At 44.3% G+C, this 16,622-nt stretch overlaps 1 protein-coding gene across 2 annotated transcripts; it reads right to left on the reverse strand.

The window, feature by feature from the left end:
* Nucleotides 1–355: 355 nt before the first annotated feature.
* LOC123461568 (keratin, type II cytoskeletal 6A-like) lies at nucleotides 356–4,277 on the reverse strand. Of its 2 annotated transcripts, XM_045152424.1 has the most exons (10): nucleotides 3,968–4,277; nucleotides 3,747–3,931; nucleotides 3,001–3,215; nucleotides 2,597–2,657; nucleotides 2,388–2,483; nucleotides 2,093–2,257; nucleotides 1,282–1,407; nucleotides 925–1,145; nucleotides 700–734; nucleotides 356–591 (listed from the first exon to the last, which is right to left on the reverse strand). In XM_045152424.1, the coding sequence occupies exons 1-10, from the start codon at nucleotides 4,275–4,277 to the stop codon at nucleotides 356–358; spliced, it is 1,650 nt and encodes a 549-aa protein (XP_045008359.1). The 2 variants fall into 2 exon arrangements, with proteins under 2 accessions (XP_045008359.1, XP_045008358.1); XM_045152423.1 differs by having other exon boundaries at nucleotides 3,747–4,277.
* Between the last annotated feature and the right edge of the window lie 12,345 nt (nucleotides 4,278–16,622).

Consider the following 16,622-nt stretch of genomic DNA (forward strand, 5'->3'; position numbering starts at 1 on the left):
CACAACACTGGCAGGTGGGGTATTCACAAGCCATGGAAAACTAAGGGAACTTCCTGTAATTAGGTCAGAGTGGTTTCTAGAATGAAAGGGGCAGGGATGCCCTTTCACAGTGAGCCTCAGGAATAGGACTGGGGAGGCATGTGCTGGTAATCTAGAGACAACTTGAAGCACCAAATGTGACTGAATCATGATGAAAGCAATGGGGACACAGGAGGGACAAGTGTAGACAGAGGAACAACGAGGACATGTGGTCTCCTCAGCTCCAAGTAGAGAGCAGAGTTGGGAGGCCAGCGGAGGACTAGCGCCTGAGCGGAGGGCTCTGCAGGCAGAGGGCATGGGGACCAGCAGCAGGACTTCAGTGCCGGTAGCTCTTCCTGCTGGAGGAGGTGGTGGTGGTGTACTTGATGGTGGAGGAGCTGCCCCCGGTGGAGCTGAGTCCGCTCGCGACGCCTCTGCCACTGCCAGAACTGAAGCCACCTCCAAGGCCATGGCTACTGCTGTAGGAGTAACTGCTGCCTCCACCCAGGCCCAAGCCACTGCTGGCACCACTGGCACTGCCATAGCCGCTGGACATGGTGGACTGCACCACAGCTGTGGAGGAGGGACAAGGACACAACACAGTGAGCTCCTGAGCCACTTCTCAAAGGCTGAGCCAGCTCACAAGGGCTGGGCAGGGAGACAAGCAGACTCAATACTTACAGATGTTGACTGGTCCAACGCCTTCACCGTTCAGCCTAGAAGGGGGACACAGCAGGTGAGACCTGGGGAGCCATCACCACATCCCTGTGGGGAGTCTGAATTGGGACAGTTCACTAAGAGCCACCTGGCAGTGCTCCTGAGTAGCCACTATGACCATAGATCATATGTGCTCACTGCCTGACACCCTGGCGATGCCCTCAGGGTGGAGGGCCTGTGGGTACCCACCTGCACTCCTCGCCCTCCAGCAGCTTCCTGTAGGTGGCGATCTCCACATCCAGGGCCAGCTTGACATTCATGAGCTCCTGGTACTCCTTCAGCATCCTGGCCATGTCCTGCTTGGCCTTCTGCAGGGCGTCTTCCAGTCCTTCCAGCTTGCCCCTGGCATCCTTGAGGGCCATCTCCCCACGCTGCTCCGCATCAGCGATGGCGGACTGCAGGCTGGCACCCTGGGTGGGAAACAAGCACAGTGGACTTGGGTGTGGCACTGCAGAGAGGGTTAGCCCTCAGCCTGCGTTCTAGGTAAGCAACAACGCGGGATACGGGGAGTGACGGGCAAACACTGAATCTTTCTGTCCATCGTACCTGCTTCTTCACGTGGTCGATCTCAGATCTCAGCCTCTGGACCATGCGGTTCATCTCTGCAATCTCCTGCTTGGTGTTGCGCAGGTCGTCCCCATGCCTGCCTGCTGTCACCTGGAGCTCCTCATACTGTGGTTCACAGAAGAAACACACAAAAAAAATGGTTGTTTCCAGATGAGTAATGATTTTTCACTTCTGATTTAGTGATGTATTTCCTTGATCTAACAGCTTTTCAAGAAATATCTTTTGTATTTAGAGAGAGAGAAGAGTCAGAGACAGAGAGAGAGGAAAGATAGAGAATTGGCGTACCAGGGCCTCAGCCATTGCAATTGAACTCCAGATGCCTACACCACCTAGTGGTCATGTGTGACCTTATGCTTGCCTCACCTCTGTGTGTCTAGCTAATGTGGGATCTGGAGAGTCAAACATGGGTCTTTAGGCTTCACAGGCAAGCACCTCAACCACTAAGCAATCTCTGCAGCCCTTTAAATATCATCTTAACTAGGAGTCTGCACCATTCTTTATGGACTGGTAATATTCACTACTGTGTCCCAAGGACCAGCATTCATGGTGGAAAGTATGCAGCAATGTCTAGGTCCTTGCCTATGACAGCTTACCTCCTGTCTCTCATTCTGTTCCTTCCTAGACTAGGATGCACTCTCCATAAGGTAATGGGGATAGATCAAGGTACATTTGTTGCAAGAGGACACAAGCTCTTGCTCAGTAGATCTTCAATTCCCAATGAAGTCAGAAGACTTCTGGAATCCAGGGTGGGGTTCAAGTATTTTCCAACAGTAACACCCTCTTTTCTCACCTTGGTCTGGTACAAGGCCTCAGCCTCAGCCCTGCTCCTCTGAGCAATCTCCTCATATTGGGCCCTGACCTCCGCAACAATGCTGTCCAGGTCCAAGTTGCGGTTGTTGTCCATGGACAGCACCACGGACATGTCTGAGATACGGGTTTGCATCTGAGACAATTCCTGCCAAACACAAAGGCCTGAGGTCATCTTCTCCTGTTAGGATTTCACAGATTCCCAACACTCACCCCAGCTCCCTTCATCCCTTTTAGGAGCCCCATCAGAGGAAATAAAGATAGGTGAAAATGCTTACTGCTTCATAAATGGTTCTCAAGAAATTGATCTCATCTATGAGACTATCTTTCTTGGTTTGCAGTTCAACCTTATTCATGTAGGCAGTATCCACATCCTGGGGAGAGAGTCAGCAAAGGGGTGTCCCCTGAGCCCTGTAGCCTAGCCAGTTCCATTTCAATGGCAACTATGTTCTGGGACGGGCCAGAACTCCTGACTTCATTAACTCACCTTCTTTAGGGTCACAAATTCGTTTTCTGCAGCTGTGCGCTTGTTGACCTCATCTTCATATCTACAGGAAGAAGAGCACAGCACGTCTGAGCCAGTGGATGATGACACCAGCAGCATGGTGTCATTCAGCACTTGCGTTAAGTTAAATATTTATAAATCTATCTTTATTTTCATAAGAGCTTAGAATATTTTTTGCTGATGCCTAAATTATTTGTCTATTCCCTCCTCTATTGATCTGTATCCCTTTCTCATTGTGTCAGAGTTCTTCTCAGCCTTCAATTGGAGTGTACATTTCCACGTATGATGTTTGCTGAGGAAGCAGTCCCACATGTAGTACATGTCACCTAGAAGTCTTCAGTATGTGTTTTGTAGGTAAGTGAACCTTCTCCCCTGCTTGGACTCACTTGATCTTGAAGTCCTCCACGGTGTCCTGCATGCTCCTCAGCTCCGAGTCCAGGTGGCCTCTCTCCGCAGTGATGACGTCCAGCTGCCTGCGGAGGTTGTTGATGTACTGCTCGAACAAAGGTTCCAGGTTCTGCCTGACGGTCTTGGTGCCCTGCTCCTGCAGCAGGGTCCACTTGGTGTCCAAGACCTTGTTCTGCTGCTCCAGGAAGCGCACCTGGGGGAGACAGTGTGAGATGGAGAGGTTTGGACTCTGGTCTTCTAGGAACCACTCACCAGTGTGCCTGCCTTGCATGCTGTCAACTTACACCCATCTCAGGAATAGTGCCTGGCCCTGAGTAGAAGCATGGCTATCCAGAGTGAGACCCCTACCTCACGCCTCCAGGGAAGGTAGGACCCATATACAGGGCACATCCAGCACCCAGGCACCAGGGTGGGACCTAGCCACTGTGCTCTTGGGGCTACCACCTGGCGTGTACATCTGAGCCCTCTGTTACATGAGATACTGAGCTCAGCTCCATCCACTGTAATCAGGCGCCATGTGCAGAAGCCTCTGGAAGGAAGGAATGAGGCCCTGCCTTCCAGCTGCAGTCTGACTGAAGAGGACCCAGAGCCAGGACACAAAAAGAACTGGGAACAGCAGCCAACTGTAGAGGCATTTGCAGAACCCCGTCAACATGTCCCCTCCAGCTTGTGTTGGGCATATTTCATGCACCCCCAAGGAAGTGAAGAAAGGACCACGGCCCACCTTGTCGATGAAGGAGGCGAACTTGTTGTTGAGGGTCTTGATTTGCTCGCGCTCCTCGGTCCTCACCCTCTGGATGGTGGGGTCGATTTGCAAGTTCAGAGGAGTGAGGAGGCTCTGGTTGATGGTGACCTCTTGGATGCCTCCAGGGGGGCACACAGGGAAGCCAGCGCCCCCATAGCCACCACCTAAGCCAGCTCCACCACCGAACCCAAGGCCAGCACCAACTCCACCGCCAAAACCAAATCCACTGCCCACTCCTCCAAAGCTGCCTCCCACTCGGCTGCCATATCCTCCTCCGATGCCACAGCTGCTGACTCCCATGGAGATTCTCCTGGAGCCTCCCAAGCCATAGAGGCTCCTGCTGCCAAAGCCAGCTCCTCCACACACTGCCCCGCTGCCCCTGCTGCCCCTGGTACGGCACACGGACACGCTGCTGAAGCCAGAGCGGCTGAGCCCAGGGCCTCTGGCTGAGCTGGTGCTGAAGCTTCGGTGGCTGCTGCCTTGGCCCCTCAGGGTAGATTTGCAGGACATGGTTCCCGGAGACACGATGAGAAGGCTGGGGAAGTGAAGGCGATGCAGGGCAGAGCTGAGGAGCAGATGTGTATGCTGGGCCCTGGGAGCAGCTTATATATGATGCAAATGGGCTGGGCTCCCTCTTGGAGGTGAGCTTGCAGAGTGGGAAGGGCTAGGCTTTACTAATAGTGAGGTCACACCTGGGTTATTAGATACCTTATGAAATATTGAGATTGCAGTTTTGGCTTCCTTTAGTCAGGGAAAATGCTCCTGCCTCCAGTTATGACTTGACCTGAATATAATAATTCCATTCTTCCTTCACTATGGTGAGGAGTTAGTCACTGCCTCAAATAAAGATTTTGCATGTTGTGTTGGTGCATGTGAAAGTTCTGAGAGCCTCTCACCCCAGCCTGCTCTTCTCCCTCTGTGATGCTACAAAAGATTAGATGCCATTAGAAAGACTACCGTTCTCCTTCAGTGATCAGGAATGTTCAATATGACTGCTCCCCCCCACACACTTTGGGACACGTTTCAAACAGGTAGGAAAGGTAAAAGAACCACACACTGTCACCCAGCCTTGGCATGGGCATCTCTCCCATCAGTCTAATGACATTTTACAGCAAATCACAGAAATTGTATGCTTTCAGTAGCTATTTCAATATCATATTTAAAGGTGAGCTATTTTAAAAATGTATCCCAAATCACTTTATGTGTCGAAAGTGCCATTGATAGCAAGCTATCTGTGTTACATTGTTCCACTCTTCAATATCCTCTAGTATTGCTTACTTTAAAAAGTATTTTAGGGGCTAGAGAGATGGGCTGGCGGTTAAGGCACTTGCCTGCAAAGCCTTATGACCCAGGTTTGGTTCCCCAGTACCTATGTAAAGCCGGATGCAAAAAATGGCACATGCATCTGGAGCTTGCTGTGGCTAAAGGCCCTGGTGCTCTCATTCTCTCTCTGCTTGCAAATAAATGAGTAAAATATTTGAATAATATTTTGGTTGCCCAGATTTGCCAAATAGAGTTCATTCATGTTTTATTTGGGTCATATATCTTAAATGGAATGCTGTTTGCATAATCTTCTTAGCCATGTTAACTGCTCTTTGTGTTGTCCTAACTGAAGTGTTTTTCTGCTTGCTTGTCAGCAGAGCTTCATTTAACCTGCTACTATGCCTGTCCGATCTCCTGCAAGCTGATATTTGTTAATAACATTTTCTTACCTATTCAAACATTTTAAGAGTGAATGCCTTAGAACACCTACTTAAATATCAAATAGCTACACATTATTACTCTGCCCATTAAATGTTATACATTTTAAGGGGAAAAAAAAGCTAAAGTAATTCTGTAACCACCCAGGTTTTGCATATGGAAGCAATTAGTATTTATTACTTTCCTTCAAGATGTTTTTGTTTCTTTCCTAGTGAATATGTGAAGTATATATATTTGTGTGTGTGTGTGGATGTGAGTTGTTTCTTTCATATATGGGTTATGTAAAAATTTGCCCACTTATATAAGTATTTGGATTATACTACATATGAACATATATTACATATGTTCTCTTTTCCAGTGAAGCATCTATTATAGCCACTTGGTCTTCCATTTATTTGTCTTTGTCTGTTTACTCTGGATTCTTGTTTCATGATTTATGATCCCTTTTCAGAACCATGTGCTTCTGTCCATCTTCTGCTACATGTTCATTACAGGCCTTCAGCCATGTCTTTCCTATTTGTGATGATTTTAGTTCATCCTTCATTTTTATTGTCCCTTTGTGTTTAACTTGTCCTTTACTGAGCTTTGTAGGATAATATTTAATCTTGGATAGTCTCACTGCATTGTCTCTTTATTCTCTCTCTCTCTCTCTCTCTCTTTTTAGAGAGAGAGAGACATATAGAGAGAGAATTGGAGCGCCAAGGGCCTCTGCCACTGAAGTTGAACTCCAGATGTTTCCGCCACCTAGTGAGCATGTGCGAGCTTGTGCTTGCTTCTCCTTTTGTGCTTCTGGCTAATGTGGGATCTGGAGATGGAAACATGGATCCTTAGGCTTTGCAGGCAAATGCCTTAACTTCTAAGCTCTCTCTCTCTCTCTCTCTCTCTCTCTCTCTGTCTGTCTGTCAGTCTTTTGAAGTAGAGTTTCACCCTAGTCAAGGCTGACCTGGAATTCACTATGTACTCTAGGTGGCCTCGAATTCATGGTGATCCTCCTATCTTGGCCTCCCAAGTGCTGAGATTAAAGGCATGTGCCACCATGCCCTGGCCCTATTCTCTCTCTCTCTTTTGTTTTTGTAGTAGAGATTTTCACAGTTCTTGTTAACATTTTGATGTGCCTTTTATCCTTCATCTATCTTGGTGTTTGAGCATCCAGATTTTTTGTGGATCCTGCAATGGTTCGTTCTGAACAGGTTTCATCTTTGCATGAGAGGGACACCTTCTAGACCTGCCATTTGCATAAGTGCTGTGGCAGGAAGAGTCGGGGATGTTACCAGGCTAATAGGAGTTCTCATTATGACACATGCTAAGTGAATAATTCTTTTATTCTTTAATTCAGCCAACCCAGCAATGGTCATTGTACGGTGGTTTGTGAATCACATGCCCTCTGCTTTCTTTGTCTCACCACCCAAAATGCTGTCAACTTGATTGGCCCACAGGGTGCCCAAACATATGGCTAAGCATAATTTTGAATCTGTCTGAGAACATATTTCTGGGTAAGATTAAAACTAGAATTGGAAAAGCCAGGCATGGTGGTGCACACCTTTAATTCCAGTACTCAGGAGGCAGAGGTAGAGTGACCACCATGAATTCAAGGCCACCCTGAGACTACATAGTGAATTCCATGTCAGACTGGGCTAGAGTGAGACCTTACCTGAAAAAACTAAAAAGAAAAAGAAAAAAGAAATTGGAATTGTTTGGCTGATTTTAACAGGCTGTCCTCAATGGGTTGCCCCACTTAATCAGTTTAAGTTTGATTTAAGAAAAGGTTGAGCAAGTGAGTAATCCTCTTGCATGACTGCCTTTGAACTGGCACAGTGTTTGTTTTCCTTGCCTTCAGAGTCAAAGTAAAGAGTCAGTTTGTTCTGGATCTCAAGCTTTCTGTGCTTTGGACTGGAGCTAAATGTCTCTCATGGCTGTGAGGCTTTGACCGGACTTGAACAGGGTCGTTGGCTCTCTTGGGCCTCTGGCTTTCTAACTACAGGCTTGTGACATCCCAGCCTCCAAAATGACATTGGCCTTTTTTTTAAAATATGTGTGCATGTTAATGCATGTTTGGTTCCCTGTGTGTACATGTGATTCTTAGGAACATTGCCCATCTTTTTTTTTTTGAGATAAGTTCTCTCACTGGTCTGAAGGTCAACAAGTAGGCTAAACTGACACACCAGTGAGCCTAGGGGGCCTCTTGTCTCTGTGTCCTCAGAGCTATGATTACAAGCCTGTGTCATCACATGCAACATTTTTATGTTGGCTCTTATGATTGAATGCATGTCATTATGCTTCTGAGGCCAGCACTTTCTGAGCTATCCCCTCAGTCTACACTAATCACTTAGTGGGTACATCTTACTTTCAGGCAATTTTAATTATCTCCATTTCTCCATATAGTTCTATCCCTACCTCTGTCTCTATTTAAATGGATGAATAGCTTTAAGTTCATAGCAAAATTTTGCAAATTTACTGTCATTTTCATTTCCTTGGGGAGTATTACTACATGAATATAGTGTTATCAGAATTGTTAATGAAATTTTCCTGGGAAACAATCTTATCAACTAGAGTATAGATATTACATATAATTTTTTTCCTATATAAAATTCACTCACTTCCATAGTTACTTAGGTCATCCCTGTTATTCCCACCTATGTATTATTAAGATTGATTCATACATTTATAATCTATTTAAACTCTTTGTCCCATTATAGATTGCATGCTGAACTATCTTGACTTCATAAATCATTATTTTTGCCTTCCAATCATTATTTTTGGCACTGTGGAGTGTAAAACTCTTAATTTTCCCCAAAGTTCTGGGAAGCAATTTTTTTGAGCGGGGGGGGGGGGATGTCAACAAACTAATTGTGAAGTTCATATGGAAAGACAAGTAACTAGAAAAGCTAAATGAATCTTGAAAAATGAAGTCAGAGGACTAAAGCCACCTAACTTCCAGACCTTTTGTGAAGCTATAGTAATGAAACTTGTGTGGTATTGACAAAGAATAGAAAAATAGTTCGGAAAGAAAATTCAGAGCCCAGAATTAGATCCACATAAATGTAGTCAAACTGAATTTGGACACACACAAAAAAGCAATGGCAATAGAATGGTACAAAGGTAGTACTAAAATAACTGGCCACCCACATCAAAAACAAAATGTCTACACAAACACCTTATACTTTGCACAAAACTCAACTCAAAATTAATTATAACAATGTAAATCTCAAAACTTTGGAATGCCTGAAGGTGACAATGAAAAAAAATCTAGTCTACTATGCCAGTGACTATTTTTTTTTAATTTTTGAGAAAGGGAGAGAGTGGGGGGCAGAGAGAGAGAAGGAATGGGCATGCCAGGATCCTCCGCATGCTGCCAACGAACTCCAGATGCATGCGCCCCCTTGTGGCTCATGTGCAGCTTTGTGTGCTTTTGCCACTGCACGTGGCTACATGGGACCTGGAGATTTGAACATGAGTTCTTAGGCTTGGTAGGCAAGCGCCTTAACTGCTAAGTGATATCTCCAGCCCCATGCCAATGAGTTTTAAAATATAATATCAAGGTCATGAGCCATGAAAGAAATACTGAATAGTCTGGACCCACTTACTTGCAACTATTCTGTGAAAGACCATGTTAAGGGAATCACTGACTAGTCAAGCCACAGACCAGGAGAAAATATTGGGAAAAGACATATCTGGTAAAGGATATAAATTGTTATAAAAATGTACAAAAGGGAGCTGGAGAAATGGCTCAGTGATTAAGGTGCTTATCTGCAAAGCCTAACAGCCTAGGTTTGATTCACCAGTACCCACTTAAAGCCAGATGCTCAAAGTGGCACATGCATCTGGACTTTGTTTACAGCAGATGGAGGCTCTGGCACACCCATTTTCTCTGTCTGTATCGCTTCTCTCTCTCTCTGCTTGCAAATAAATAAATTTTTAATGTACAAAGAATTCATAAAATTCAACAATTAGAAACAAGCCACTCAATTGCAAATGAGCTAAAAGCTTTGAAAGTCACATCACTGAATTTTATATAGAGATGACAAATGAGAGATGCTCACAATCTTAGAATCATCATAGAAATGCCAATTAAGCCGGGCGTGGTGGCATATGCCTTTAATCCCAGCACTCTGGGGGCAGAGGTAGGAGGATTGCAGTGAGTTTGAGGCCACCCTGAGACTACATAGTGAATTCCAGGTCAGGCTGCACTAGAGTGAAACCTTACCTTGAAAAACCAAAAGAAAAAGAAAAACAGAAAAAAAGAAATGCAAATTAAAACAAAATTTCTATTTTTTGAGTAGAAAGGCCCAAACCCAAAACACTAATGCTAGTCAACACCAAATGCTGGGGAGGCTAGGGAACAAGAGATGCTCTCATTGTTGGCAAGGGGCAAGGAGCAAAATGATTCATCCACAGTGAAAGACAGTTTGTCTGTTTGGTAACAAAACTAAGCATACTCTTCCCATGCAACCCAGCAATCACACTCATTGGCATTTGCTCAAATGAGTTGGACAATGAAAGACCTACCCATGGACATTCACACCAGCTAATTGACCAAACTCTCAAGCAATGAAGATGTCCCTCAGCAGATGAGTGAGCAAAGAGGTGCATCAACATGGTAGAATATTATTCATCGTAAAGCAAATTAGCTCTTAACCCATGAAAAGACATGGAGGAAGGTTAAAACATACTACTAAGAAGCTAATCTGAAAATTAATTCTGTGTGATTCTATATTACATCGTGGAAACTGGAGACAGTAAATTGTCAGTGGTAGCCAGGGCTGGTGAAGGCAGCAGGGTACTGACAGGGCATAGCCAACTTTAGAGCAATGAGACTGTTCTGTATGGTGCATAATACAAGGATAATAATGTGTTCTGATACTAGTTCTTGAGCTTGTTGGTTTTCGCAAGTTCTGGCAATTCCCTGGTCTTTACTCTCCTACAGGACTGGGGGAACAGGTGTTTTATGGTCAGCTCTTTTTACATGGGTTCTAGTGATTCAAACTGGGGCAGCCTTGAGCTCTCACGCTTGTATAGAAAGCACATTGAAGCACTGAGCCATCTTCACAGCCTTACATATACCTTTAAAACCCATAGAAGGTACAAGACCAGGAGTGAATTCTAAAGCAAACTTTGGAGTTTGGGTAAGAATGACACACCAATGTAGTAGATCCATTGATTGTAACATGTGTTTCACTGTGGTGAGGCTTGTCCATAGTGGGTGAGGTTGTGCATTTGTGGGACCAGGCATATGTTGTAAATCTCTGTACCTTTAGACAACCTAAAACCGTTCTAAAAACTAAGGGCAGGGCTGGAGAGATGTCTTAGCGGTTAAGGTGCTTGCCTTGCGAAGTCTAAGGACCCATGTTCAGTCTCTTTCCAGATGCTACATAAGCCAGATGCACAAAGGTGAGGCAAAGGCAAGGGCGCACAAGCCTACTAGGTGGCATAAATGTCTGGAGTTTGATTGCAGTGGCTGAGGCCCTGGTGCATCAATTCTATCTCACACACACACACTCTTCCTCTTGCTAAAGAAAAAAAGAAAAGAACAGAAGGTAAAGTGGCAGAAGTTGAGGGCATTATGCCAAGTAAAGTAAGTCAGGAACAGAATGAAAGTACCACACTACCTTACTTATATACGGAATTTAAAAGTCGAACTTACAGACTAGAGGGTAGAGAGTTACTGGAGGTTGAGGGAAGGAGGGAGAGAAGGAAGAAGTTTCTGGGCTAAAGGGTAAAGTTTAAGATATGAGAAATAACTTTTAGATCTATCATACAGGAGGGCAAAAATAGTCAATAATGAGAAAGTTCACATTCAAAAGAAAAAAAAAACAAGGAGAGCAATTTCAAATATCTCACATCTCCAAAATGACAGGATGATTAGTGTGCTAATTGGCGTGGTTTAACCACTCCACATTGTATCACTGTGGTTACATATTACATACCATTTTTTTATATACTCTGCAATACATAGTATATGCTATAAATGTGTATGGTGATGATTTATCAATAAAGCCATTAATTTTAAAAGCAATAGCATTCTCTTGGTTTTGATAACTACATAACCTCATGGCTATGAGGTTGTGCTTCCTACTTCAGCATCACACGTAAGACCTCGCCACCCTAGAAGGGACCCATGCTTCACCTGTTCACAGGGCAAAGACTTTCTTCTCTTTCCATGTAAACACAGTTCAGTTTGTTGATATTTGCAGAATAGCTTGGTAGGATTTAAATTAGATTGTGTTAAATCTATCTCTCAAGAAACAGAACAAACATATAGAAAAACTGGCAACTTAATGGTGCCGAGTCTTCCAATCCATAAATATGGACTGTTTCTTTACTGATTTACCTCTTTGATCATTTCATCAGTATTTTATAGATTTCCAGCTGCAGATTCTCCATGTCTTGTTAATTTGTCTAAATAGTTAAGCTTTTGAGTTATTGTGAGTGATACTGATATTTTTTTTCTCAATTTTTATTAACATTTTCCATGATTATAAAAAGTATCCCATGGTAATACCCTCCCTCCCCCCCGCCACTTTCCCCTTCAAAATTCCATTCCCCATCATATCCCCTCCCCATCTCAATCACTCTCTCTTTTAGTTTGATGTCATGATCTTTTCCTCCTCTTATGATGGTCTTGTGTAGGTAGTGTCAGGCACTTTGAGGTCATGGATATCCAGGCCATTTTATGTCTGGAGGGAGCACGTTGTAAGGAGTCCTACCCTTCCTTTGGCTCTTACATTCTTTCTGCCACCTCTTCCGCTTTAGACCCTGAGCCTTGGAAGGTGTGATTGAGATGTTACTCAGTACTCCAGTCACTTCTTTCCAGCACTATGATACCTCTGAGTCATCCCACAGTCACTGCCATCTGAAAAGAGAAGATTCTCTACCCAAAGTGAGAGTAGTGTTAATATAAGGGTATGAATATTAAGAGAAGTGCTTACTGGGCAGTTTGATAAGCATAGTATATAGATTTTTCCAGACAACAGCAGATGTTGCACCCCAAGGGCTCATGACTACCCCTGTTTTAAGTTTTCAGTATCAGGGATGTGTTTCCCCCCATGGAGCAGGCGTCCAGTCCAATTGGAGGGCAGTTGGTTTCCACCATGACAGTCGTGCCACTATGGCACCCATTGGCTCATTTGGCCTGGCTGGCCAATTATAAGGCTTGCAGTGTCCACGGTTGAGTATCTTCACTGGTGGTATCTCTTTCTCCCATTGAATTACATGTAGAATGGCTTTTTCCATCTTTCTGTCATCTGGTCTACATGGAGGAGGTTATCAGCTCAGTTGCAGCAGGATTTCTCAGTGGCCTTGCAGCCCAAGGTGATACTGATTTTAGATGTAGTGTTCCATTCTTCATTGGTGATATGCTAAGACAGCGTCTGGGGATGGGAATCGAACCTGGGTCTTTAGGCCTTGCAGGCAAGTGCCTTAACCACTAAGCTATCTTTCCTGCCCCATCTCATAAATAAATAAATGAAGTATAAGATGGGCCCTAGGTAATCCCAGCAGTCCAGAGTGAAACCTGTCTTCCCAGGAAAAGATGGGAGAATTTGGTGTATGGAATGGAAAGTGATAAAAATTGTGAAGGATACAGGCTTGGGAGATGACTTAGCAACTCAAAGCTCTATTGGCAAAGCCTGTCAGCCCAGGTTTGGTTCCCCAGAACCACATAATGCCAGATGCAGAGTGGGCCGTCATAGGCATAGCACAGGTGTGCCTCCTCAAACATACACGCACAAACAAGTAAGCCGAAAAATGAAAAATTGTCAAGAACAGCCAAACCCAAACTCACACTTTCACTAGTTATTGACCCACAGGCTCCTTAGAAGCTGCTATCTCTGGAAGACACAGCACTTGAACAAAAGGCTTCCAAGTGCTGGGGATGCAGGAGAGTAAAGTGATGAGAAAAAAACAAGTTAGCCCTGGAGAGATGGCTTAGCAGTTGAGTGCTTTCCAGTGAAGCCTAAAGACCCTGGTTTGAGACTTGATTCCCCAGGACCCACAGAAACCAGATGCAAAAGGTGGCACATCCATTCTTTCTCTATCTGCCTCTTTCTCTGTCTCTCTCTCTCTCAAGTAAAAATAAAAATTTAAAAAATTAAAAACAACAAAGGACTAAGTTAAAAGGATGAGCTGTTTTAGCAGCTGTGGTAGTGTTGTTAATAGCCATTAGCATCTATATGGACTAGGTAAAGGCACAGGGATACTGGAGCTAGACATGATGTTACCTTCTTCCACATAAATAACATTTTAGCCAGGCGTGGTGGTGCACACCTTTAATCCCAGCACTTGGGAGGCATAAGTAGGAGGATCGCAGTGAGTTCGAGGCCACCCTGAGGCTACATAGTGAATTCCAGGTCAGCCTGGGTCAGAGTGAGACCCTACCTCAAAAAAACAAAATAAATAAATAAATAAATACCATCTTTACCTTAGGCATATTTTATTTTCTCCCTCTTTTCCTTTTCCTTGCTAGTGATCAAACCCAAGTTTTCATGTATGCCAAGTAAGTGCTCTACCAGTGAGCTAGATCCCAATTTCCCAACCCATGAACAAATTTTTCCTTCCCGCCCCCAAGGTAGGGTCTTACTGTATCCCAGGCTGACTTGGAACTCACTCTATAGTCTCAGGCTGGCCTCACACTCACTGCAATCTCCTACTTCTGCCTTCTGAGTGCTGAGATTAAAGGTATGTGCCACCATGCCCAGCTTCCATGGACAAATTCTTTTTTTGAAGAGTAATTTTTAACAATATTTTACTTGGGGCTGGAGGGATGGTTTAGTGGTTAAGGTGTTTGCCTGCAAAGCCAAAGGACCTAGGTTCATTTCCCCAGGACCCACATTAGCCAGATGCACAAGGGGGTGCATGCGTCTGGAGTTTGTTTGCAGTGGTTGGAGGCCCTGGCATGCCCATTCATTCTCTCTCTTACACTTTGCAGGCAAGTGCCTTAACTGCTAAGCCATTTCTCCAGCCCCATGGACAAATTCTTAAGGTAAGGTCTCCCTCTAGCCCAGGGTAGCCTGGAATTCACTATGTAGTCTCAAGCTAGCCTCCACCTCACAGCCACCCTACCTAAGCCTCCAGGGTGCTGGGATTAAAGGCATGCACCACTATGTATGGCTCTACCATCGACAAATTCTTTAATCCAGAGCAGCGAGAGAGAGAGAGAGAGAGATGCAGACAGAGAGAGAATGGGCATGCCAGGGCCTCTAGCCACTGCAAAGGAATTCCAGATGCATGTGCCACTGTGCATCTGGCTTCATGTGGGTACTGGGGAATTGAGCTTGGGTTGGTAGGCTTTACAAGCAAGTACCTTATTTACTCAGCTGTCTCTCCAGCCCAAGGTTACTCATTTTAATCTATTTGTAGGATGTATTTCGTCAAGGTATGGAAATAAAGTTGCTTGCCTTAATTTAAAAAGAAAGAAAGAAAGAAAACATCTGAGGCTGGAAAGATGGCTTTGCGGTTAAGGCACTTGCCTGAAAAACCTAAGGACCCAGGTTCTACTCTCCAGATCCCACTTAGCTAGATGCACACATGTGAGGCAAGCACAAGGTCACACGTGCCCACTAGGTGGCTCAAGTGTCTGGAGTTGTATTTCAGTGGCTGAGGCCCTGGCTCACCAATTTTCTCTTCTCTCTCCCCATGTCTCTCTCTTAAACATTTTGCCTTTAACTGCTTTTTTTTTTTTTTTGTCATTTTTATTTCCTTATTTGAGAGTGACAGAGAGAGAGGGAGAGAAAGAGACAAATAGAAAGGGAATGGGCAGGCCAGGGCTTCCAGCCACTGCAAACGAACTCCAGACGCGTGCGCCCCCTTGTGCATCTGGCTAACGTGGGACCTGGGGAACCGAGCCTCGAACCGGGGTCCTTAGGCATCACAGGCAAGCGCTTAACCACTAAGCCATCTCTCCAGCCCCTTTAACTGCTATTTTATTGGCAGCCTTAGTTATTTAGAGAGTATGACACCAACCTGGCTTAGTGATTCACTATCTAAAAAAAAAAGAGAAAAAATAAAATGAATAAACAAATAAATGACTAAATATAAAAGAATCATTATATAGTTTCCTAGCTTTGAGCATGTCTATTGAGAGAAATGAAGTTATTCTAGTGAATTTGTTTTTGCGCTTTTGAATTTGTACTTTTCTCGTTGCAGCTTTTAATAGTGTTCCTTTGCTGTGACGTTTATTTTCTGCTATGTGTACTTGAAATTCTAAATGCTTCTGGTACTTGTGTACCTATATGTTTCCCTTGACTGGGAAATTTTCTGCTATAATTTCATTGAATAGTTTTTCTATACCTTTAGTTTTGTCTCAGCTCCCTCCTTTCTCCCACAGATTCTTAGTGTTTTTTGTCTATTCAACATGTACCAAAGTTCTTCAACACCATGGTCCTGCTGAGTTATCATTTCCCATTAGTGCTATCTGAGTATTTTACCTTGATTTGTCTTAATTCCACGAGACAATTTCCTCTGCTTGGTCTAGACTCTTGGCAATGCTCTCCACTATTCTTTTATTATTATTATTAGTTATGTACACAGTGTGTATACAGTCATGTTGGTACCATTGCCAGCTTCCTCCTTGCCCTCCCCCCTTCAGGGACCCTCCTTGTTGGGAAATGTGGGTCGTACATTGTGGGGGCAGCCATCAGTTATGAGTAAGAGGCAATATCTCCATGCATAATGACCCAACCTGTGGCTCTGACATTCTTTGCATCCCCTCTTCCACAAATTTCCCTGAGCCATGTTGGGTTCGCTGCTCTTTTTTTTTTTTTAATTTTTATTAACATTTTCCATGATTATAAAATGTATCCCATGGTAATTAGCTCCCTCCCCACCCCCACACTTTCCCATTTGAAATTCCATTCTCCATCATATTACCTCCCCATTACAATCATTGTAATTACATATATACAATATCAACCTATTAAGTATCCTCCTCCCTTCCTTTCTCTTCCCTTTATGTCTCCTTTTTAACTTACTGGCCTCTGCTATTAAGTATTTTCATTCTCACGCAGAAGCCCAATCATCTGTAGCTAGGATCCACATATGAGAGAGAACATGTGGCGCTTGGCTTTCTGGGCCTGGTTACCTCACTTAGTATAATCCTTTCCAGGTCCATCCATTTTTCTGCAAATTTCATAACTTCATTTTTCTTTACCGCTGAGTAGA

This window comes from Jaculus jaculus, chromosome 6 (genome assembly GCF_020740685.1).
Source record: "Jaculus jaculus isolate mJacJac1 chromosome 6, mJacJac1.mat.Y.cur, whole genome shotgun sequence".
Lineage (NCBI taxonomy): Eukaryota > Metazoa > Chordata > Mammalia > Rodentia > Dipodidae > Jaculus > Jaculus jaculus.

What these genes read in the sequence shown, in the direction of transcription:
- LOC123461568 (XM_045152423.1), bottom strand. Translation starts at nt 4,277, where the DNA reads ATGTCCTGCAAATCTACCCTGAGGGGCCAAGGCAGCAGCCACCGAAGC. An exon ending in AATTTGTGACCCTAAAGAAG is followed by an intron (nt 2,484 to 2,596) that starts GTGAGTTAATGA and finishes CTCTCTCCCCAG; the next exon opens with GATGTGGATACTGCCTACAT. An exon ending in TCGACCACGTGAAGAAGCAG is followed by an intron (nt 1,146 to 1,281) that starts GTACGATGGACA and finishes TTTCCCACCCAG; the next exon opens with GGTGCCAGCCTGCAGTCCGC.